Here is a 26205-nt window from a genome sequence, read left to right as displayed (position 1 = left end):
TGAAAAAATATATATATATATATTTAATAACAATATCGATTTTTCACTCTGTATGACCTATATAAAATATACCAAGATTATTAAATATGTGAGGAGTTTCTCTATTTTTTTTTTAATATAATAAAATGGGAAAATTATTATTTTTTTATTAGAAAATATACGAATTTATATGAGAAATTTTGAAAAAATTTAATAAGTTGTTTTTCCTTTATTTAAATGGCCGCGTACAGGCGCAAATTGTCATTACGTTAGGATTTTTGTTTTTAAATAATTTCAATTAACGGCGATTATTTCGAGAAACTTTTGCGCAAGTCAGCGCTTTATGAATCCAATAAAAAGCAATTTCCAGGCTGACACATGACGAGTGTATTTTTCCTCATTCACCTTTCGTCGCAGGTAAGTCGTTACGATTTTTACGCCGGTTAAAGAGACGTTTTCTTTAAAAAAAATTCGATAAATAAAATAATATAGAATCGTCTAATGCATTTTTCGAAGAGATTTACGCCTTTATTTTAAGTAAAAGTCGTTATTAAAACGTCCCCGAAAGCAGGTAAACGTACAGAAACGGGCGTATTCCCCTTTTACCTATACATTATGAATGAATGCGGAGATGCGGGAAAATCGGTGTAATGCGCCGTCTAGAATTTTATTCAAATTTTTTTTATTTATTTTATTTTATTTCCATAATTTCAACTAATTAGTAGCAAATTTAAATTTAAAAACTGCCTTTTGGATTTTATTCGATTTTAATATTTTCTTAAATAAATAAAAACAGACGACAACTATAATATTAACCGAGAAGCGTTTCGCCGCCAGGTGTCAGTTTCGTCGCAACGACGTAATCAATTATTATTATATCTTTTTTTTTTAGTGCAATGGCGTTACTGGAAAGGTTACCTCTAACACGGTACGTCCGTACTATTGTATGTTTTTACGCTGGTAACAATTTTTTTTTTATGCTAGGCAAATTAAATTAATTATAAATTAATAAGTAGGAAGTGACGCAAATGTCGTTACGTCGACGTATCGAGATGACATAAGGAGCGATTTTTTTCATAAACATATGAAATGTTTTTTAGAAAACGGATTTACGGGCGATCGATTAAAATTAATTCATTTGAGCTTAGGTGATTAATTAAAAAATTAATTTAATTTTTTTTTAAATTAAATTTATTTTTTTTTACTGTTGTTACCTTATTGTGTTTAGTCGTTTGGTCAAAGCGTCAGTTGCTATGGAAACCGAAGCGCTGGTGAATGGCAGAAAGGTTTCTCCCACGAATCACGTCGCTAATTATCAATCGACTAACGGTAATGCTTCGAAATCGGAAATGTCACAAAATGCCAGCGAAAACAAGGAAGATAATCAAACGTATTCCGTAGAAACGTCAGAAGAAGGATTGACCACTCTCGGTGATTTATCCGGTAAGTCTCAAATTGATCTCACGCCTTATCGTTTCGTCTCTCTATGGTTCGAATTACTACTCATAGATGGCAGCAAAACAAACGTCAATTTAAATTTAACACAAGTTCACATTGTTACGTTCAAAATACTTTCGGTGTTTAATTATATACAATTTTTTCTATATTGATTTATCGTCGTATTTATAGACATTGCGTATATAAATGCCGAGTGAATTAAGTTTTATTTCAAATTTGATAAAAATATTGTCGTTATTTTTGTATTTTTTGACAGAAAGATTACATACAAATACACTTACTGATTTATATATCTATGCACTAGATTTACATTGTAAAACTAATAACAAGAAAAATCCTTGAATTCGGGTATTAAAAATAGTATTTAATTACCTATTCAATCCGCGATTAATGCATATTTTGTTCATACAATGGCTCATATTTTTCAGAAACTCGCAGCCAGAAGATGAATTACTTTTTAAAGGACAATAATAATTATTTATTTCTGTAAGTTACTCAACCTCGACCCGTAAATGTCTTATTAAGTACAATACAAGCGGCGTAATAACATGTAAAAAAATGTACACGCTACTAAGATTATCGTTATATAATATATGCCGGCCAAGACGATTACGGGAGTTATCATTAAGACCCTTATGACGTTATTCCTTTGAAAAATATACGAGAATTAATAGAATATAAATCGACCTAACAACATCTGCACTCTATGACAAAAGATGGTATTATTAAATACACGCAACAAACAGCATGAAATTCTTAAATTCTGACGTCACGCAACTTGTACTGTACTTTCTATTTAATGTATTAAAACATTTCTTTCTTTGCATAAATTAATACTTAGGCTTATTCTAAGATTTATCGATGTAAAGGGCATTAATAATTAATGAAATGTTAACAATAATATTATTAATTAATGTAGTGAATACGTGAGAAAAAGTCGCTATAATAATCTACACCATTTTGAATCTTTTTGACAGTTTATTTTGCTTCAAATTATATAAAATTTTGATGCCATGTACTGTCATTCTATACATAAAAATTCAATTTTTCCTCCTCTTGATATAATATTTTTCTTTGTTGGCTGTGCATTGACCAATAACATTGTTAAAAGCCTGTTGAGTGTCCCGCTTTTTACTTCGGCACGGAAACAATTTCAATAGAATGCTTTCAATTCGGCGATTGTTTTCTGTATAATAATCCTATCAAACTTCCTGCTTTTGATTACAGCTTTGAAAGAAACTTCTCTTTCCTCCCTAAGGGTTGGAATTAATTTTAACGAGGAAAATACCTTTATTCTATTGGAGTTCTATTAATTTTTATTTATTTATTAGAAAACAAAGGAATATCACTCTTCTTTAAAAATCTCGAAAACACAATACATTATACTCAATTAAACAATATGACAATAGTGTATCATGGTTGTTCACTGATGATACTAAACGATACTGATATTTGTTTTAAAATACCGTACGCATCAATATGCAAATCAGTAAACTATGTAAAGTTGGATCAGATATTCGACGCGTGGCACCAATTATATGGATCAATTTTACCATTAGTGTGCGTCTGACCCGCAATAAGATTGGCCTTAATGATTGAGGACGTGTCAGTCAACTAGTTATGACTAGCAATGATGTTCTTCGAGTTCCAATTATTCATTGTAGTAGACTGTTCTTTAGAATAAAACAATCCCGCGGTCTGTATATATCTGTAGCATGGAAGAATAAGGGCCAACGTAAAAGGCAAATGCCCTTATCCTTCCAATATTAAGCTTACGTAACGATTCTCTCACCATCTTGACTTGTCAGATCGTTTTCAAAGAACTGGTACCATCGAGTTAAGGCTTTATTCGAATTCACGCCAACTGTTTTAAAGCATCTTTCTGTGTATTAGCGTAAACATTCAAAAAGTTTCAAAGAAAGGACTATTAATGCATTCATAGATTTGAGATTCTCTATGGTTATATCCATTATAATTCAATGGTTCAATATTATTTTTATTTTTGATAAGAGCATTGTTTACTCTGTTGTATTTGCATCGATAACAATCGACACGTCTTCAAGAGCATTTTTTTTTATTACCACTATGGCGAATAACTAAATGCTTGAAATAGTTATTAGTTTATTTATTAGTTTAGTTATTAGTTATAATTTGTTATTAGCAAATCATATTTTCCTGAAGTATTTGTAGAGAATATCGTCGAACAAGCTTCTGTGTCAAAAAAATAAAAAAAATAATCTGTTTATTTGAATAGAAATTTTTAAATTTAGATTTTTCCTTCCTTCCTTTTCTTTGTTGGAATAAGCATTTTTTTACGTAGCCATGCAAATTTGGGAGAAAGCTAATGCAATTTTTTTACTTGTTGTACATGTTTTTTTTTAACTCTTCTATTTAACTTGCTAGTATTATGTCCTCAGATTTTGCAACTCAGATTTCATCGTTATAATTAAGGCTGAAACTTTGATGACGTAACTAAGTCCGACGAAAATGCATTTAATGGTGTTTTAGGGTGTATTCCCACCCCAACATCCCATCCATCCCGAAACCCAATAAACACTAATATACGTATACGTTAATTAATGCACTGTAGTAACGTATATTGTCGGGTGAAATCACCCTCACCATTTCCACTTCTAATCTCGAAAACACGACCAATAAAAGTAGTTTTTAAAATTTTTAAATACAGTATATTAAAATTATTCCTTTTAAAAGTTCAAATTCGGCGTGTGTCATTATTCTCTTCCATTTTCTATTCAATGCCAACTCTTGCCTCGATTCATTACATATTTTTATATTGTCCTGTATCTGTCTTTGATAAGATTGTACGTAAATGCAATTATTTCTCATTTACATCTACCTTTTTCGGAAATCTTATATTTTGACTTGTGCAACATCCATTTTTTAATCTGGATCCCTCACCGGATTATCAATCGTGCGNGAGTTGCGTAACTTTGCCGGCTGCTATGAGATTTTATTTTAAAAATCTATTTTAAATTATTAATCATAATAAAGTTAAAAAGGTATATGTGGCGCCATCTATTACGAGATTCTGTCGAAAAAATTTTATATATTTTTTAATTACAGTATTATAAAAAATAGCAAAGGACTTAATTTTGATTTGATGAATTTTATAAAGATCTGTAAATGCTAACAAGAGATAAAATCTTCATTAAATCCAACCCCACGTCAGATATGACACATATCTCGCGTGGAACTACAGAAAAAAGTCGTTACTGTAGTTCCATCTCGTTTCAACAGGTTATTTGAGGGGCCAGGGTGGAATAGGGACAAATAAATTAATCTATTAGAAAAATTAGAATTTTTTACTTTTAATGAGCATATACAAGTATATACAGTGGGTGATCGGTTAACGAACATAATCCGTTTCAAGACTTTGTTCGCTATCCGAATTGTTCGTTAACCGATTATAGATTTACCATAGGTTCTGGAAATTCCAAAAAATAAAAAATATATATACTTTCTTGCTACGTTTATTTATGTGTAATAATAAAAATACATATATTTTTCAGAAATAATTAATAGCATTGAATTGTAGAGATTTCCAAGCCTATTAACCTGAACCTGGTTTGGAAGCCATTCTAAGACCGTTGTTCTGACATCCTCCTACTTCTTCAAAAGATATTTAATAGCAGATATCGGCATTAATCTTCTTTTTCAGAAGAAAACATATCTCGCCGAATGAAGAACACCAAGAAACTCTTTGGTGTTCTTCATTCAAGAGTTCTTGGCGTTCTTTCGTCGTCAGATCTGTTTCATGTTGTATTATGACCTCTTTAATGTTCTTTATTTCTCAGATGTGGTTTTTGTTACTCCTTTAATTGCTTGAGTGTTCTTGATTATACTGTATTTTTCTTAGATAAGATTGAACTGCAGTCTACTGTAGACCTGTTCGAGCCATACTGTCCAGTAACATCAGACATCTTCTGCCTACTCTCTACCTTTGCTATTAAACTCTCGCCTTTCGAAAACAAAAACCGACGCAAAACTTAATGAGTGCCCGCCCGACGGTCTCGGGAATACAATAAAAAAATTCTTTCTGTCAGAAAAATAAAAGGCTGGAATTACAAGGGAGAGTTTCAAAGTTAAGAGGAATACTATTCGATCAACATATACTGGGTTGAGCATCGATGTCGCTGTCTCCCGCGCTTCAAAAAGTTTCGAATTGTTGCCCGAAGATAAGGGGAGACCAACTGGTATTCATTATTTTACTTCGCTTCTTCTTCTTCTTGTGTTTGTTCTGTGAGGTGTTCGTTATCCGATCACCCACTGTATTTATATATACTTGAATATATATGTATACAAATTTGATTCTACGAGTTTTTTTTTTTTTGCAAATCTCCATGTTTTGAGACCCTTGAATCCAAAAAAGTAAAAACAAAGGCAAAACAATTCTGTGGATATGTGTGTGTATTAGTGATGTGCCAGATATCCGTATTCGTATCCGTATCCGTTACTTTTTAGCGGATCTTTAACGAATTTTTTATCTTAATGAATTTCATTACTTATATAAAATTTTAAAGATAGGTAGCAATAAAATACTAATAACTTCAATTCAAATCACTTTTTATTTTTAAAACCACATATTTGGCACATTCACATTGCAAAAATTTTATCATGCAAAATTCATTTACTATCGTAAAATATTTCCATATTACACTACTAAACTTTTTTGTCTACATTGTTTTTATTTTAATTTAACTCAACACGCTCCAAAAATACAAACGTAATCTACGCTATTCCGTGTCACACTAAACTATAAACAAAAAATACGCGCAGTGCAAGTCAAAACACGTCGCGTTACTAACGCAAAGCGTCAACTATCGGTCCAAGGTCACACGCACCAGCGCCGACTGAGTACGAAAATTCAGATCCGTATCCGTATCCGCTGATTTAGACACTAATGATCCGTATCTGTATCCGTATCCGCGGATATACATTTTTAACGATCCGGCACATCACTAGTGTGTATGTATTGGCATCTATTTAGTTTAATATCTCAGGATGGGAGAAAGATGAAGAAACGAAATTTGGCATGTTGACTTGTATATGAGGCTATTAAATTTTGGTGGTGAAAGATCGACAGGATGGGGAGATAGAGGGGGGTCACGTACAGTACCTCCAGAGCGGTAGGACTTAATTGAAGATTTTATTTGTTATTAACATTTACACTTTAATATATATATGTTCACCTACTGTCAAAATTGCCATTTTATAGTAATTAAAAATATAAAAAGTTTTTATAACGAAATCTGATAACAGATGGCGCCACATACAATTTTAGTTTTTTGCTTAATAATGTAAAAGTTTTTTTAAGTAAAAAATCATAATATCCGGGAACGTTTCGAAACTCTCGTTCGTAGATTTTTTTAAATAATTAAAATAAATATTTAACGGGCGATTAGAGGTTTGTTTAGTTAAGTAAGGGCAACGTAACAACACATGGGCGATCTGCCTAGGGGCCAGTTAACCTCAAAAAGATCTCCCGGAATGAATTTTTAAGGTTAACTGGCCCCTATTCGGGCGTTACAGACGCGAAGAAAACCCTGAAAACTCCACGTGGCCAGCCCTTTCGGGCCAGGTGCGAAACCACAACTGAACTCCCAGTGTTCAGGGAACGGAACCGTTTGGCCACTGGTAGGCCGACGATCAGAGGAGTGTCATCATTAAGGAGAATATCGGGAATAATTTGTGCGCAAAACATTTTGTGAATAAATCTAAAGATTATGGTATGAATCTTGTTTATTTATTTTTTCGCTCTATAGACACTAGTGGGTTCGGCCCAGTGGCGTACCCAGGATCTGAACTAGAGGAGGGGACAACTCATATTAGTTTCGAGGAAGTGGGGAGGGAAAGTGAGATTTCACGACAGATGGCTCTAGTCTAGTCACAATATTCATTATTCAAACTGATACTAAATTGATACGTCTGTGCTGTGTCTGTGTGTCAATTACTACGCTTTAATTTTTCTTCTTGGGAGGGGCAGCTACCCCTTCCTCCCCTCGCTGGGTACGCCCTTGGTTGCGATACAAAATTCGTAATTTCAGGTAATAAAAACTCTTCAAAGTAATATATCTAATATTTAAATAAGCCTGCACCCTATCTCCTGTAAAAAAACCACACCACAACAGAAAAATGAAACCGGATGAATTATATGGTAAACGACTAAGGCAAGGTAAACGGACAAAGAATTTGGCTACATGGAATGTACAGTACAAGGGATCAGATTAAAGGGACAAGAGATAGTTAAAGAAATAAAAAGAATGAAAATTGATTTTGTGCTCTTAACAGAAACAAAAAAGAAAGGGTCGGGAATGGAAGAACTGGAAGACTAAGTGCATATTTACTCTGGCGTGCCAAAATATGGTGTATCCACGATGATTAAAAAAAATTTAAGAGAAATATTATCAACTTTGAAACAATAGATGAAAGAATGATGAAAGTTAACCTAAATATTTTGGAAGACGAATTACTATCATTAGAATATACGAACCAAATGAGGATGAAATCCACGAGGGTAAGGATTTGTTCTACAACAAATTGCAAGAGGTGATAGATGAAACTGGAGAGACAAGAGAAATAATGTTACTGGGTGATTTCAATGCAAATACGGGATCATTGAGAAATAACAAAATTATTAGACAATTCGGAGAAAATTTAACGAATGACAATGGAAGAAGACTAATAGACTTTTGTAATACAAATTACTTTAAAGTTAATAATGGGTTTTTTAAACATAAAGATATTCATAAATATACTTGAACCCAACATCCTAGGCAGTAGAAATCAATTATTGGTTATGTTATTACGAAGCAAAGAACCCAAATTAAAATTTTAGATGAAAGAGCACAGAGAGGTGTTATCTGCGGCTCAGACCATTCTCTAGTAAGAGTAAAAATCATTATTCTTTACAGAAGATTAATACAGACACAGAAAGAAGAAAAAGCGGAAATGGAAGTAATTAAAGATCTTAAATTTAATCTCGAAAGCTCGAAAGCGGAAGAAAGTACGAGAAAATTGTTTCAGACAAGATTAGATGAAAAATCGAAAAAAAAAAGAATATGATAACGCTATAGAATTATACGAAAATATAAAAAAACAGCACTGCATGAAGCAGCAAATGAAGCTCTAGGTCAAATCAAAGAACATGGAAAAACTTATAAAAAATTCTGGTGGGACAAAGAGGTAGAAAACATGATACAACAACGGTCAGGAAAGTTACGCAACTCGTTGCTGAATTTTTTAATATAATGTTTATGATACTTATTGTAAGTTTAATATTACTAACTTTAATTTGAATGCAAATAAGATTTTACAATAAATTTCTCATAATTTTTACTGAAAATTTCAAAATTTCTTTAGAATCGATGTCTCACGGGACGACTTTCGAAACTGGTTTCTGTTTAAGTATTAGGAACTTGACGAAAACACCGAAAACTCCACGCGGCCGATCCATTGGTCGGGTGCGAACCCACCACCGAACTATCCCCATTCATTGGTTTTATTATATTGTGAAGTATTGTATTATAAAAATTATATATTCAGACATCAGTAAATATATTTTTAAAAAATTCGGCAACGATTTGCGTAACTTTTCCGGCTGTTTACTTAAAAAAATAACTTTTATATTTTTAATTACAATATGGTAAATAAAATTGCGTGTGGCGCCATCTGTTATGAGATTTTATATTTTAAAAAATACATATTTTTTTTATAGTTATTATCGAATGGCAAAACTCTTAATTTTCAGGTAATGTGGTAAATGATGAATATCATAAAAAACTGTAAATGCTAATAATGTATAACGCCTTCATTAAGTCCGACCCCTCTCGAGATATGTAACGTGCCCCCTCTATCTTTCCACCCCCTCGACCTTGAACCACCAAAATTTAATAGAATCATGCCCTTTATTATATAAGCTATCATGCCAATTTTCGTTTCTTTATCTTCATCTCTTCCTGAGATATAAATAAAGTATAATATAATCCTTGAAAATTAGCTAAAAGTATTGATTAATAATGGTAAAAATTAACAGAAAAATTAAAATTCAATTAATTTTTTAAAAATTATTACGCATTCTTTTAAGATTTAATATAGATTAAAGCATTTGCTATGAAGGATTAATTATAATTAAGTTTTAATCAATCAATAATCCAATTTGCTCCTTATTTTTCTCTATATTATTCAATTTTTTTACATTTAAAAATTAATTCGTTTTATAATTGTTTGATAATTAAAATTATAAGTAAATTAAAATGATTAACTTGATTAGTAACTATAAAATATTAATATAAAACCAGTTGTAAACTTGACAGTTAATAAATGCTAATAAATAAATTATACTATAAGAATTTCTAGTAGAAAATTATAGAAAAATAGTCTGAAGAAGACTTCTAAGTAATGCACGAAGTTATTCTTAGCTTCACTCAATTTACACTTAAGAAAAATAAAAAGACAAACAAGGTTACTTGCACAATTCTTTTATATAAAATATATTTTGTCATAATAATATAATAACGTCTCCTCTAACTATACATAATGCACGGTATATTGATTTCGGTATCGGGTTTATGTACTGTACGAGCCATCATCTTAAATGGAGTTTTTTACTGTGAGGACTTAGAAGCCACACGTAAATGCAGTTTTTTTACAAACTATTCCGATCTAAATCTTTACAATGGAGAATGTACCAAGCACTAAACACGAATTTTTCACTCGTTCCTAACGTATTGTTTAACTGGAAACAATATTTTAACAGAAAATTTACAATTAAGCACAATTTTAGCCACACGTTTCCATGTTGTCGATGTTATAACACCTGTTTCGGTAAACTACATACTAATTACAATTAACAATAATTCTATTTATTCGCTAGAAATAATTTTAAGTACAGAATATTTATTTAAAGACATTAAATTAATTATTTTATAGCGTTAATGATAAAATAATTCACAAAATATACTGTTTCGGAAAAATTTATGTACTGTACGTGCTGTACTTCCTGCAAAATTTTGTTAATTTTTTAAAAAATATTTATGGAAAATTATATATTAAAATTTTATGTAATAATCATTACAAAATGTTTTATAAAATAAAAGTATTATTCCATATTCTTCGCCTTTCTCATCTATCATATTATACATTACATCCATCAAAATCATTACATTACCTTTAAGGATAGCAGCTGATGATAAATTCAGTACAAGTTTAATGGGTCAGATGCGAGTGGTAAATAAATGGGTTAATTATATAATTCAGCGGAAAATAACTCTTATTTTTATCATTTTTCTTAGTAACATGTTTTAAAAATTGTATACATCCATTTTATTCTAACAAAAATTATTTAAATTAAATTTCTAGATAAAAGAAAAAAATAATAATAATATTATACACATAGTTTTTAAATAAAAATAAGATAAAATGTTTAAACAATTCAATAGCATGCAAACTTGAATATAGGTAATGGATAAAAAGTTTTAATGTAATTAATATTGTAATATATTTCAATAAATCTGTTTAATTTTGTATATGCATAACTGCACATAATTAAATGTTAAATACTTGTATAAAATATATTTTACAGAATAAACTGGCATACATTTAACTGTGTAATTACATACAAAATTAATTAATTTATTTATTTATCTGTACACAGATAGAATCTGAATTCTGAGGCAAAGAATTATCACTTTCAAGTAACAAGAAATGTACTGCGACAAAGAAAAAAAGTATTAAAAATACAGTAAATTGCAACTTTACAAAAATAAATCCAATATATTTTTATTTTCTAGAGATTTAACACAGAAGATTCTCTAATACTTTGTCTATTGGAGAATATTTCTTCTGTTTATAAGTGAAATAAAGAAATTTAGAAATAAAAATTTTATACATCTGTACGATTTTTAGCTCCATAAAACAATAAAATTTAAAAAAAATATATATATATATATTTAATAACAATATCGATTTTTCACTCTGTATGACCTATATAAAATATACCAAGATTATTAAATATGTGAGGAGTTTCTCTATTTTTTTTTTAATATAATAAAATGGGAAAATTATTATTTTTTTATTAGAAAATATACGAATTTATATGAGAAATTTTGAAAAAATTTAATAAGTTGTTTTTCCTTTATTTAAATGGCCGCGTACAGGCGCAAATTGTCATTACGTTAGGATTTTTGTTTTTAAATAATTTCAATTAACGGCGATTATTTCGAGAAACTTTTGCGCAAGTCAGCGCTTTATGAATCCAATAAAAAGCAATTTCCAGGCTGACACATGACGAGTGTATTTTTCCTCATTCACCTTTCGTCGCAGGTAAGTCGTTACGATTTTTACGCCGGTTAAAGAGACGTTTTCTTTAAAAAAAATTCGATAAATAAAATAATATAGAATCGTCTAATGCATTTTTCGAAGAGATTTACGCCTTTATTTTAAGTAAAAGTCGTTATTAAAACGTCCCCGAAAGCAGGTAAACGTACAGAAACGGGCGTATTCCCCTTTTACCTATACATTATGAATGAATGCGGAGATGCGGGAAAATCGGTGTAATGCGCCGTCTAGAATTTTATTCAAATTTTTTTTATTTATTTTATTTTATTTCCATAATTTCAACTAATTAGTAGCAAATTTAAATTTAAAAACTGCCTTTTGGATTTTATTCGATTTTAATATTTTCTTAAATAAATAAAAACAGACGACAACTATAATATTAACCGAGAAGCGTTTCGCCGCCAGGTGTCAGTTTCGTCGCAACGACGTAATCAATTATTATTATATCTTTTTTTTTTTAGTGCAATGGCGTTACTGGAAAGGTTACCTCTAACACGGTACGTCCGTACTATTGTATGTTTTTACGCTGGTAACAATTTTTTTTTTATGCTAGGCAAATTAAATTAATTATAAATTAATAAGTAGGAAGTGACGCAAATGTCGTTACGTCGACGTATCGAGATGACATAAGGAGCGATTTTTTTCATAAACATATGAAATGTTTTTTAGAAAACGGATTTACGGGCGATCGATTAAAATTAATTCATTTGAGCTTAGGTGATTAATTAAAAAATTAATTTAATTTTTTTTTAAATTAAATTTATTTTTTTTTACTGTTGTTACCTTATTGCGTTTAGTCGTTTGGTCAAAGCGTCAGTTGCTATGGAAACCGAAGCGCTGGTGAATGGCAGAAAGGTTTCTCCCACGAATCACGTCGCTAATTATCAATCGACTAACGGTAATGCTTCGAAATCGGAAATGTCACAAAATGCCAGCGAAAACAAGGAAGATAATCAAACGTATTCCGTAGAAACGTCAGAAGAAGGATTGACCACTCTCGGTGATTTATCCGGTAAGTCTCAAATTGATCTCACGCCTTATCGTTTCGTCTCTCTATGGTTCGAATTACTACTCATAGATGGCAGCAAAACAAACGTCAATTTAAATTTAACACAAGTTCACATTGTTACGTTCAAAATACTTTCGGTGTTTAATTATATACAATTTTTTCTATATTGATTTATCGTCGTATTTATAGACATTGCGTATATAAATGCCGAGTGAATTAAGTTTTATTTCAAATTTGATAAAAATATTGTCGTTATTTTTGTATTTTTTGACAGAAAGATTACATACAAATACACTTACTGATTTATATATCTATGCACTAGATTTACATTGTAAAACTAATAACAAGAAAAATCCTTGAATTCGGGTATTAAAAATAGTATTTAATTACCTATTCAATCCGCGATTAATGCATATTTTGTTCATACAATGGCTCATATTTTTCAGAAACTCGCAGCCAGAAGATGAATTACTTTTTAAAGGACAATAATAATTATTTATTTCTGTAAGTTACTCAACCTCGACCCGTAAATGTCTTATTAAGTACAATACAAGCGGCGTAATAACATGTAAAAAAATGTACACGCTACTAAGATTATCGTTATATAATATATGCCGGCCAAGACGATTACGGGAGTTATCATTAAGACCCTTATGACGTTATTCCTTTGAAAAATATACGAGAATTAATAGAATATAAATCGACCTAACAACATCTGCACTCTATGACAAAAGATGGTATTATTAAATACACGCAACAAACAGCATGAAATTCTTAAATTCTGACGTCACGCAACTTGTACTGTACTTTCTATTTAATGTATTAAAACATTTCTTTCTTTGCATAAATTAATACTTAGGCTTATTCTAAGATTTATCGATGTAAAGGGCATTAATAATTAATGAAATGTTAACAATAATATTATTAATTAATGTAGTGAATACGTGAGAAAAAGTCGCTATAATAATCTACACCATTTTGAATCTTTTTGACAGTTTATTTTGCTTCAAATTATATAAAATTTTGATGCCATGTACTGTCATTCTATACATAAAAATTCAATTTTTCCTCCTCTTGATATAATATTTTTCTTTGTTGGCTGTGCATTGACCAATAACATTGTTAAAAGCCTGTTGAGTGTCCCGCTTTTTACTTCGGCACGGAAACAATTTCAATAGAATGCTTTCAATTCGGCGATTGTTTTCTGTATAATAATCCTATCAAACTTCCTGCTTTTGATTACAGCTTTGAAAGAAGCTTCTCTTTCCTCCCTAAGGGTTGGAATTAATTTTAACGAGGAAAATACCTTTATTCTATTGGAGTTCTATTAATTTTTATTTATTTATTAGAAAACAAAGGAATATCACTCTTCTTTAAAAATCTCGAAAACACAATACATTATACTCAATTAAACAATATGACAATAGTGTATCATGGTTGTTCACTGATGATACTAAACGATACTGATATTTGTTTTAAAATACCGTACGCATCAATATGCAAATCAGTAAACTATGTAAAGTTGGATCAGATATTCGACGCGTGGCACCAATTATATGGATCAATTTTACCATTAGTGTGCGTCTGACCCGCAATAAGATTGGCCTTAATGATTGAGGACGTGTCAGTCAACTAGTTATGGCTAGCAATGATGTTCTTCGAGTTCCAATTATTCATTGTAGTAGACTGTTCTTTAGAATAAAACAATCCCGCGGTCTGTATATATCTGTAGCATGGAAGAATAAGGGCCAACGTAAAAGGCAAATGCCCTTATCCTTCCAATATTAAGCTTACGTAACGATTCTCTCACCATCTTGACTTGTCAGATCGTTTTCAAAGAACTGGTACCATCGAGTTAAGGCTTTATTCGAATTCACGCCAACTGTTTTAAAGCATCTTTCTGTGTATTAGCGTAAACATTCAAAAAGTTTCAAAGAAAGGACTATTAATGCATTCATAGATTTGAGATTCTCTATGGTTATATCCATTATAATTCAATGGTTCAATATTATTTTTATTTTTGATAAGAGCATTGTTTACTCTGTTGTATTTGCATCGATAACAATCGACACGTCTTCAAGAGCATTTTTTTTTATTACCACTATGGCGAATAACTAAATGCTTGAAATAGTTATTAGTTTATTTATTAGTTTAGTTATTAGTTATAATTTGTTATTAGCAAATCATATTTTCCTGAAGTATTTGTAGAGAATATCGTCGAACAAGCTTCTGTGTCAAAAAAATAAAAAAAATAATCTGTTTATTTGAATAGAAATTTTTAAATTTAGATTTTTCCTTCCTTCCTTTTCTTTGTTGGAATAAGCATTTTTTTACGTAGCCATGCAAATTTGGGAGAAAGCTAATGCAATTTTTTTACTTGTTGTACATGTTTTTTTTTAACTCTTCTATTTAACTTGCTAGTATTATGTCCTCAGATTTTGCAACTCAGATTTCATCGTTATAATTAAGGCTGAAACTTTGATGACGTAACTAAGTCCGACGAAAATGCATTTAATGGTGTTTTAGGGTGTATTCCCACCCCAACATCCCATCCATCCCGAAACCCAATAAACACTAATATACGTATACGTTAATTAATGCACTGTAGTAACGTATATTGTCGGGTGAAATCACCCTCACCATTTCCACTTCTAATCTCGAAAACACGACCAATAAAAGTAGTTTTTAAAATTTTTAAATACAGTATATTAAAATTATTCCTTTTAAAAGTTCAAATTCGGCGTGTGTCATTATTCTCTTCCATTTTCTATTCAATGCCAACTCTTGCCTCGATTCATTACATATTTTTATATTGTCCTGTATTTGTCTTTGATAAGATTGTACGTAAATGCAATTATTTCTCATTTACATCTACCTTTTTCGGAAATCTTATATTTTGACTTGTGCAACATCCATTTTTTAATCTGGATCCCTCACCGGATTATCAATCGTGCGATTTTGGGAGGCCAAACGTTCGAAACTAACAATGAAATGCAGCAATGTATGGTCCAGAGGTTTCCGCATCGGCCTAAACAGTTTTACGTCACTAGAACACCTCGTTACGTCATTGGGACCAGTGCCAATACGCACGGGAGAATATCTGGAAAAGGCGATTTAAATTGGAAGCGGATGAAACATTTACATTCTCAGATATAATTAAAACTACAACTTCAATACAGAAGTAATTTAATTGGAATTCAAACAAAATATCGATGATTAACTCTTAAAATAAGAAGTAACCTCTATGTTTCAGCAGGAACCAATTTTTGCACGTTCCTATTGATCTGTAACCAAAATATGAATGCTAACTAAAATATATTTATATTCTAATAGGAAATTTTGTGTGTAATTCTCCAAATTGATTATCTCTAACAATTTATAGGCCAAACACAAACACACTGTGGAATATAGAATAAATATACATAGAATGTGGCAGATTGGTAAGACAGGCATTGTATCGTGTTCATAATTAATACATTAACACAAGCAACACGTGTGTTTTTTTGATTTTCTTTCTCTAGCATCATTAGTCTCAATTTCCTTGGGGTCGCTGCATGTTGGTATCCGTTTTATTACCGGATGCATTTCCTATGTCCAACTCTCCCTCGATTAAAAAGAAAATCTGTAGAGTGACTCGGACAGACTCTTGGGAAATTAAACTGATAATGGGGTTGGTGAATTGGCCAGGATCCTCACTACTTAATTTTAATCGGGTTAAAATTACTCTTTTATCTTTTACACTCAACAGATGGCAGCACGGGTCGAAAATGGCGACGTGTTAAGGGGAGAATTTATGAAAACAGTCGATAAACTTATCAAACTATTTATTTAATTAAGGTTAATTGTTTAATGAAATAATTAAGTTAATTCTATAATTTTTTTATATCGCATAATATCTTTACATGTAGATTAATCACGTAGATAATCCTCTTTCCTTAAGCTGGTAATCTTCTTTATATATCTTAATTACGTATTATCACGCAGAATAATGCACTGAAAATTAATTAAGTCTTGATTTAATAGTATTCGTTTTTATTTTTATTTACTTTAATTAATTAAAATTCTGTAAATATATCTTTTTCTCAGTTACCGTATTTACCGGCGTATAACACGTACCCCATTTTGAGACAGCATTTTTTGGGGGAAAAAAGTGCTCCTTATACGCCGGAAAATACGGTAATTTGTTTATTTTTTCGGGGGAATTTCGCGGAACTATTGAAAATTCTGTTGGAGGTGCTAAAGATAGATAGGAAATTAGCGAGGGTCCCGGATGTGGTGATAGCATTTCCGGTTTATCGTGGGCTCCGAGAGTACAGTACACTGTACAATCGAGTCAAGTTTGTGTAGTACAGTACCTGTATATGACAGCTTTAAATTTTATATTACACATTTAAAGGTTAAAAAACCTACCGTTACCATTCGCACCCCCGAAAATGCTTTCTTTACCCTTAAGAGTGCAAGCGCTCGGTGTTAAGAAACACTAGTCTAGACGGATTAGTTAATAATACACCTAAATATTAAGGAAATTGATAGATTTTTATGATGGCGGAGGGTTCGGGTTCGCATCTCATTCAGAATCTCGTATTTTACTTTTCCGGCTGTTATGTATACAATATCTCTGGAAGAGGTAATGGCGAAGAAACGAAATTTGGCAAGGTAACTTGTATGTAAGGGACGTAGATGCTGTTAAATTTTGGTGGTTAAAGGTAGAAGGGATGTGGAATAGAGACGATAAAAGTCCAGGGAGGATCTCGTTAACGTTTCTACTCCCAAATATTAAGCCTTTTGGCTTTTTATAATACTTAATAATATAAAAGTTATTTTTTAATAACATCTCCTAACAGATGGCGCCATATACAAAATATGTCGTAGTGTTTCTTAAGAAAATACTTTTCGCCTGGAAAGTTAAGCAACTCGTTGCTGGATTTTTTTTTATAGTATTATTTTTGTAGTTAACCGCTAAAAAGCTGGCGAGAACTTTCAAAAATATTATTTCTACCAGTAACTTTCACTTGTTTAAGTTGAAATTTATGAGAAACTTTTCGAAATATTCGCTTGTTCCACAGGGCAGAGTTCATTCTGGTTCATGCTCGTTGATAACGGCAATTTACTTGCACTTTATCACATCAATTTCGAGCAGATGTAAAGATATGCCTATTTAGTTTTGTGGATTGTGGATTAGGTAAGAAAATTTCTCCGGTTATTGGTATTTATAATTTTTCNTTTATTATATAAGCTATCATGCCAATTTTCGTTTCTTTATCTTCATCTCTTCCTGAGATATAAATAAAGTATAATATAATCCTTGAAAATTAGCTAAAAGTATTGATTAATAATGGTAAAAATTAACAGAAAAATTAAAATTCAATTAATTTTTTAAAAATTATTACGCATTCTTTTAAGATTTAATATAGATTAAAGCATTTGCTATGAAGGATTAATTATAATTAAGTTTTAATCAATCAATAATCCAATTTGCTCCTTATTTTTCTCTATATTATTCAATTTTTTTACATTTAAAAATTAATTCGTTTTATAATTGTTTGATAATTAAAATTATAAGTAAATTAAAATGATTAACTTGATTAGTAACTATAAAATATTAATATAAAACCAGTTGTAAACTTGACAGTTAATAAATGCTAATAAATAAATTATACTATAAGAATTTCTAGTAGAAAATTATAGAAAAATAGTCTGAAGAAGACTTCTAAGTAATGCACGAAGTTATTCTTAGCTTCACTCAATTTACACTTAAGAAAAATAAAAAGACAAACAAGGTTACTTGCACAATTCTTTTATATAAAATATATTTTGTCATAATAATATAATAACGTCTCCTCTAACTATACATAATGCACGGTATATTGATTTCGGTATCGGGTTTATGTACTGTACGAGCCATCATCTTAAATGGAGTTTTTTACTGTGAGGACTTAGAAGCCACACGTAAATGCAGTTTTTTTACAAACTATTCCGATCTAAATCTTTACAATGGAGAATGTACCAAGCACTAAACACGAATTTTTCACTCGTTCCTAACGTATTGTTTAACTGGAAACAATATTTTAACAGAAAATTTACAATTAAGCACAATTTTAGCCACACGTTTCCATGTTGTCGATGTTATAACACCTGTTTCGGTAAACTACATACTAATTACAATTAACAATAATTCTATTTATTCGCTAGAAATAATTTTAAGTACAGAATATTTATTTAAAGACATTAAATTAATTATTTTATAGCGTTAATGATAAAATAATTCACAAAATATACTGTTTCGGAAAAATTTATGTACTGTACGTGCTGTACTTCCTGCAAAATTTTGTTAATTTTTTAAAAAATATTTATGGAAAATTATATATTAAAATTTTATGTAATAATCATTACAAAATGTTTTATAAAATAAAAGTATTATTCCATATTCTTCGCCTTTCTCATCTATCATATTATACATTACATCCATCAAAATCATTACATTACCTTTAAGGATAGCAGCTGATGATAAATTCAGTACAAGTTTAATGGGTCAGATGCGAGTGGTAAATAAATGGGTTAATTATATAATTCAGCGGAAAATAACTCTTATTTTTATCATTTTTCTTAGTAACATGTTTTAAAAATTGTATACATCCATTTTATTCTAACAAAAATTATTTAAATTAAATTTCTAGATAAAAGAAAAAAATAATAATAATATTATACACATAGTTTTTAAATAAAAATAAGATAAAATGTTTAAACAATTCAATAGCATGCAAACTTGAATATAGGTAATGGATAAAAAGTTTTAATGTAATTAATATTGTAATATATTTCAATAAATCTGTTTAATTTTGTATATGCATAACTGCACATAATTAAATGTTAAATACTTGTATAAAATATATTTTACAGAATAAACTGGCATACATTTAACTGTGTAATTACATACAAAATTAATTAATTTATTTATTTATCTGTACACAGATAGAATCTGAATTCTGAGGCAAAGAATTATCACTTTCAAGTAACAAGAAATGTACTGCGACAAAGAAAAAAAGTATTAAAAATACAGTAAATTGCAACTTTACAAAAATAAATCCAATATATTTTTATTTTCTAGAGATTTAACACAGAAGATTCTCTAATACTTTGTCTATTGGAGAATATTTCTTCTGTTTATAAGTGAAATAAAGAAATTTAGAAATAAAAATTTTATACATCTGTACGATTTTTAGCTCCATAAAACAATAAAATTTAAAAAAAATATATATATATATATTTAATAACAATATCGATTTTTCACTCTGTATGACCTATATAAAATATACCAAGATTATTAAATATGTGAGGAGTTTCTCTATTTTTTTTTTAATATAATAAAATGGGAAAATTATTATTTTTTTATTAGAAAATATACGAATTTATATGAGAAATTTTGAAAAAATTTAATAAGTTGTTTTTCCTTTATTTAAATGGCCGCGTACAGGCGCAAATTGTCATTACGTTAGGATTTTTGTTTTTAAATAATTTCAATTAACGGCGATTATTTCGAGAAACTTTTGCGCAAGTCAGCGCTTTATGAATCCAATAAAAAGCAATTTCCAGGCTGACACATGACGAGTGTATTTTTCCTCATTCACCTTTCGTCGCAGGTAAGTCGTTACGATTTTTACGCCGGTTAAAGAGACGTTTTCTTTAAAAAAAATTCGATAAATAAAATAATATAGAATCGTCTAATGCATTTTTCGAAGAGATTTACGCCTTTATTTTAAGTAAAAGTCGTTATTAAAACGTCCCCGAAAGCAGGTAAACGTACAGAAACGGGCGTATTCCCCTTTTACCTATACATTATGAATGAATGCGGAGATGCGGGAAAATCGGTGTAATGCGCCGTCTAGAATTTTATTCAAATTTTTTTTATTTATTTTATTTTATTTCCATAATTTCAACTAATTAGTAGCAAATTTAAATTTAAAAACTGCCTTTTGGATTTTATTCGATTTTAATATTTTCTTAAATAAATAAAAACAGACGACAACTATAATATTAACCGAGAAGCGTTTCGCCGCCAGGTGTCAGTTTCGTCGCAACGACGTAATCAATTATTATTATATCTTTTTTTTTTAGTGCAATGGCGTTACTGGAAAGGTTACCTCTAACACGGTACGTCCGTACTATTGTATGTTTTTACGCTGGTAACAATTTTTTTTTTATGCTAGGCAAATTAAACTAATTATAAATTAATAAGTAGGAAGTGACGCAAATGTCGTTACGTCGACGTATCGAGATGACATAAGGAGCGATTTTTTTCATAAACATATGAAATGTTTTTTAGAAAACGGATTTACGGGCGATCGATTAAAATTAATTCATTTGAGCTTAGGTGATTAATTAAAAAATTAATTTAATTTTTTTTTAAATTAAATTTATTTTTTTTTACTGTTGTTACCTTATTGCGTTTAGTCGTTTGGTCAAAGCGTCAGTTGCTATGGAAACCGAAGCGCTGGTGAATGGCAGAAAGGTTTCTCCCACGAATCACGTCGCTAATTATCAATCGACTAACGGTAATGCTTCGAAATCGGAAATGTCACAAAATGCCAGCGAAAACAAGGAAGATAATCAAACGTATTCCGTAGAAACGTCAGAAGAAGGATTGACCACTCTCGGTGATTTATCCGGTAAGTCTCAAATTGATCTCACGCCTTATCGTTTCGTCTCTCTATGGTTCGAATTACTACTCATAGATGGCAGCAAAACAAACGTCAATTTAAATTTAACACAAGTTCACATTGTTACGTTCAAAATACTTTCGGTGTTTAATTATATACAATTTTTTCTATATTGATTTATCGTCGTATTTATAGACATTGCGTATATAAATGCCGAGTGAATTAAGTTTTATTTCAAATTTGATAAAAATATTGTCGTTATTTTTGTATTTTTTGACAGAAAGATTACATACAAATACACTTACTGATTTATATATCTATGCACTAGATTTACATTGTAAAACTAATAACAAGAAAAATCCTTGAATTCGGGTATTAAAAATAGTATTTAATTACCTATTCAATCCGCGATTAATGCATATTTTGTTCATACAATGGCTCATATTTTTCAGAAACTCGCAGCCAGAAGATGAATTACTTTTTAAAGGACAATAATAATTATTTATTTCTGTAAGTTACTCAACCTCGACCCGTAAATGTCTTATTAAGTACAATACAAGCGGCGTAATAACATGTAAAAAAATGTACACGCTACTAAGATTATCGTTATATAATATATGCCGGCCAAGACGATTACGGGAGTTATCATTAAGACCCTTATGACGTTATTCCTTTGAAAAATATACGAGAATTAATAGAATATAAATCGACCTAACAACATCTGCACTCTATGACAAAAGATGGTATTATTAAATACACGCAACAAACAGCATGAAATTCTTAAATTCTGACGTCACGCAACTTGTACTGTACTTTCTATTTAATGTATTAAAACATTTCTTTCTTTGCATAAATTAATACTTAGGCTTATTCTAAGATTTATCGATGTAAAGGGCATTAATAATTAATGAAATGTTAACAATAATATTATTAATTAATGTAGTGAATACGTGAGAAAAAGTCGCTATAATAATCTACACCATTTTGAATCTTTTTGACAGTTTATTTTGCTTCAAATTATATAAAATTTTGATGCCATGTACTGTCATTCTATACATAAAAATTCAATTTTTCCTCCTCTTGATATAATATTTTTCTTTGTTGGCTGTGCATTGACCAATAACATTGTTAAAAGCCTGTTGAGTGTCCCGCTTTTTACTTCGGCACGGAAACAATTTCAATAGAATGCTTTCAATTCGGCGATTGTTTTCTGTATAATAATCCTATCAAACTTCCTGCTTTTGATTACAGCTTTGAAAGAAGCTTCTCTTTCCTCCCTAAGGGTTGGAATTAATTTTAACGAGGAAAATACCTTTATTCTATTGGAGTTCTATTAATTTTTATTTATTTATTAGAAAACAAAGGAATATCACTCTTCTTTAAAAATCTCGAAAACACAATACATTATACTCAATTAAACAATATGACAATAGTGTATCATGGTTGTTCACTGATGATACTAAACGATACTGATATTTGTTTTAAAATACCGTACGCATCAATATGCAAATCAGTAAACTATGTAAAGTTGGATCAGATATTCGACGCGTGGCACCAATTATATGGATCAATTTTACCATTAGTGTGCGTCTGACCCGCAATAAGATTGGCCTTAATGATTGAGGACGTGTCAGTCAACTAGTTATGACTAGCAATGATGTTCTTCGAGTTCCAATTATTCATTGTAGTATACTGTTCTTTAGAATAAAACAATCCCGCGGTCTGTATATATCTGTAGCATGGAAGAATAAGGGCCAACGTAAAAGGCAAATGCCCTTATCCTTCCAATATTAAGCTTACGTAACGATTCTCTCACCATCTTGACTTGTCAGATCGTTTTCAAAGAACTGGTACCATCGAGTTAAGGCTTTATTCGAATTCACGCCAACTGTTTTAAAGCATCTTTCTGTGTATTAGCGTAAACATTCAAAAAGTTTCAAAGAAAGGACTATTAATGCATTCATAGATTTGAGATTCTCTATGGTTATATCCATTATAATTCAATGGTTCAATATTATTTTTATTTTTGATAAGAGCATTGTTTACTCTGTTGTATTTGCATCGATAACAATCGACACGTCTTCAAGAGCATTTTTTTTTATTACCACTATGGCGAATAACTAAATGCTTGAAATAGTTATTAGTTTATTTATTAGTTTAGTTATTAGTTATAATTTGTTATTAGCAAATCATATTTTCCTGAAGTATTTGTAGAGAATATCGTCGAACAAGCTTCTGTGTCAAAAAAATAAAAAAAATAATCTGTTTATTTGAATAGAAATTTTTAAATTTAGATTTTTCCTTCCTTCCTTTTCTTTGTTGGAATAAGCATTTTTTTTTTTACGTAGCCATGCAAATTTGGGAGAAAGCTAATGCAATTTTTTTACTTGTAAGTTGTACATGTCTTTTTTTTTTTAACTCTTCTATTTAACTTGCTAGTATTATGTCCTCAGATTTTGCAACTCAGATTTCATCGTTATAATTAAGGCTGAAACTTTGATGACGTAACTAAGTCCGACGAAAATGCATTTAATGGTGTTTTAGGGTGTATTCCCACCCCAACATCCCATCCATCCCGAAACCCAATAAACACTAATATACGTATAAGTTAATTAATGCACTGTAGTAACGTATATTGTCGGGTGAAATCACCCTCACCATTTCCACCTCTAATCTCGAAAACAGGACCAATAAAAGTAGTTTTTAAAATTTTTAAATACAGTATATTAAAATTATTCCTTTTAAAAGTTCAAATTCGGTGTGTGTCGTTATTCTCTTCCATTTTCTATTCAATGCCAACTCTTGCCTCGATTCATTACATATTTTTATATTGTCCTGTATCTGTCTTTGATAAGATTGTACGTAAATGCAATAATTTCTCATTTACATCTACCTTTTTCGGAAATCTTATATTTTGACTTGTGCAACATCCATTTTTTAATCTGGATCCCTCACCGGATTATCAATCGTGCAATTTTGGGAGGCCAAACGTTCGAAACTAACAATGAAATGCAGCAATGTATGGTCCAGAGGTTTCCGCATCGGCCTAAACAGTTTTACGTCACTAGAACACCTCGTTACGTCATTGGGACCAGTGCCAATACGCACGGGAGAATATCTGGAAAAGGCGATTTAAATTGGAAGCGGATGAAACATTTACATTCTCAGATATAATTAAAACTACAACTTCAATACAGAAGTAATTTAATTGGAATTCAAACAAAATATCGATGATTAACTCTTAAAATAAGAAGTAACCTCTATGTTTCAGCAGGAACCAATTTTTGCACGTTCCTATTGATCTGTAACCAAAATATGAATGCTAACTAAAATATATTTATATTCTAATAGGAAATTTTGTGTGTAATTCTCCAAATTGATTATCTCTAACAATTTATAGGCCAAACACAAACACACTGTGGAATATAGAATAAATATACATAGAATGTGGCAGATTGGTAAGACAGGCATTGTATCGTGTTCATAATTAATACATTAACACAAGCAACACGTGTGTTTTTTTGATTTTCTTTCTCTAGCATCATTAGTCTCAATTTCCTTGGGGTCGCTGCATGTTGGTATCCGTTTTATTACCGGATGCATTTCCTATGTCCAACTCTCCCTCGATTAAAAAGAAAATCTGTAGAGTGACTCGGACAGACTCTTGGGAAATTAAACTGATAATGGGGTTGGTGAATTGGCCAGGATCCTCACTACTTAATTTTAATCGGGTTAAAATTACTCTTTTATCTTTTACACTCAACAGATGGCAGCACGGGTCGAAAATGGCGACGTGTTAAGGGGAGAATTTATGAAAACAGTCGATAAACTTATCAAACTATTTATTTAATTAAGGTTAATTGTTTAATGAAATAATTAAGTTAATTCTATAATTTTTTTATATCGCATAATATCTTTACATGTAGATTAATCACGTAGATAATCCTCTTTCCTTAAGCTGGTAATCTTCTTTATATATCTTAATTACGTATTATCACGCAGAATAATGCACTGAAAATTAATTAAGTCTTGATTTAATAGTATTCGTTTTTATTTTTATTTACTTTAATTAATTAAAATTCTGTAAATATATCTTTTTCTCAGTTACCGTATTTACCGGCGTATAACACGTACCCCATTTTGAGACAGCATTTTTTGGGGGAAAAAAGTGCTCCTTATACGCCGGAAAATACGGTAATTTGTTTATTTTTTCGGGGGAATTTCGCGGAACTATTGAAAATTCTGTTGGAGGTGCTAAAGATAGATAGGAAATTAGCGAGGGTCCCGGATGTGGTGATAGCATTTCCGGTTTATCGTGGGCTCCGAGAGTACAGTACACTGTACAATCGAGTCAAGTTTGTGTAGTACAGTACCTGTATATGACAGCTTTAAATTTTATATTACACATTTAAAGGTTAAAAAACCTACCGTTACCATTCGCACCCCCGAAAATGCTTTCTTTACCCCTAAGAGTGCAAGCGCTCGGTGTTAAGAAACACTAGTCTAGACGGATTAGTTAATAATACACCTAAATATTAAGGAAATTGATAGATTTTTATGATGGCGGAGGGTTCGGGTTCGCATCTCATTCAGAATCTCGTATTTTACTTTTCCGGCTGTTATGTATACAATATCTCTGGAAGAGGTAATGGCGAAGAAACGAAATTTGGCAAGGTAACTTGTATGTAAGGGACGTAGATGCTGTTAAATTTTGGTGGTTAAAGGTAGAAGGGATGTGGAATAGAG

At 30.5% G+C, this 26205-nt stretch overlaps 3 protein-coding genes across 10 annotated transcripts in view; all 3 read left to right on the top strand.

The window, feature by feature from the left end:
• Positions 1–870: 870 nt before the first annotated feature.
• On the top strand, positions 871–2626 carry LOC111629985. Of its 3 annotated transcripts, XR_002757432.1 has the most exons (3): positions 871–907; positions 1208–1422; positions 1866–2626. XR_002757432.1 is itself a non-coding variant. In XM_023373962.1 (2 exons), the coding sequence occupies exons 1-2, from the start codon at positions 1069–1071 to the stop codon at positions 1587–1589; spliced, it is 441 nt and encodes a 146-aa protein (XP_023229730.1). In that variant the 5' UTR covers positions 949–1068; the 3' UTR covers positions 1590–1608. The 3 variants fall into 3 exon arrangements, 1 of the variants encoding a protein (XP_023229730.1); XR_002757431.1 differs by lacking the exon at positions 1866–2626 and having other exon boundaries at positions 1208–1608; XM_023373962.1 differs by lacking the exons at positions 871–907; positions 1866–2626 and adding an exon at positions 949–1127 and having other exon boundaries at positions 1208–1608.
• A 9627-nt stretch (positions 2627–12253) lies between these two features.
• LOC111630000 lies at positions 12254–14957 on the top strand. Of its 3 annotated transcripts, XR_002757442.1 has the most exons (3): positions 12254–12290; positions 12591–12805; positions 13249–14957. XR_002757442.1 is itself a non-coding variant. In XM_023373993.1 (2 exons), exons 1-2 carry the CDS (start codon positions 12452–12454, stop codon positions 12970–12972), a joined length of 441 nt encoding a protein of 146 aa, XP_023229761.1. In that variant the 5' UTR covers positions 12332–12451; the 3' UTR covers positions 12973–12991. The 3 variants fall into 3 exon arrangements, 1 of the variants encoding a protein (XP_023229761.1); XR_002757441.1 differs by lacking the exon at positions 13249–14957 and having other exon boundaries at positions 12591–12991; XM_023373993.1 differs by lacking the exons at positions 12254–12290; positions 13249–14957 and adding an exon at positions 12332–12510 and having other exon boundaries at positions 12591–12991.
• A 2897-nt stretch (positions 14958–17854) lies between these two features.
• LOC111629993 (H(+)/Cl(-) exchange transporter 3-like) overlaps positions 17855–26205 on the top strand; it is an 83412-nt gene continuing 75061 nt past the window's right edge. The window contains exons 1-2 of one of the 4 annotated variants that reach the window (XM_023373974.1): positions 20422–20442; positions 21254–21468. In XM_023373974.1, the coding sequence (XP_023229742.1) occupies positions 21279–21468 (190 nt within the window). In that variant the 5' untranslated portion in view covers positions 20422–20442; positions 21254–21278. Of the gene's footprint in view, positions 17985–20421; positions 20443–20922; positions 20954–21099; positions 21174–21253; positions 21469–26205 lie in introns of those variants that run through there. The other 3 variants (XM_023373973.1, XM_023373972.1, XM_023373980.1) reach the window with 3 other exon arrangements.

Source organism: Centruroides sculpturatus, unplaced genomic scaffold, assembly GCF_000671375.1.
Source record: "Centruroides sculpturatus isolate CEXI.00-Female unplaced genomic scaffold, Cexi_2.0 scaffold656, whole genome shotgun sequence".
Taxonomy (NCBI): Eukaryota; Metazoa; Arthropoda; class Arachnida; order Scorpiones; family Buthidae; genus Centruroides; species Centruroides sculpturatus.
The sequence above is the reverse complement of the archived record's forward strand: the minus strand, read 5'-3'. Positions and strand labels throughout refer to the sequence as shown.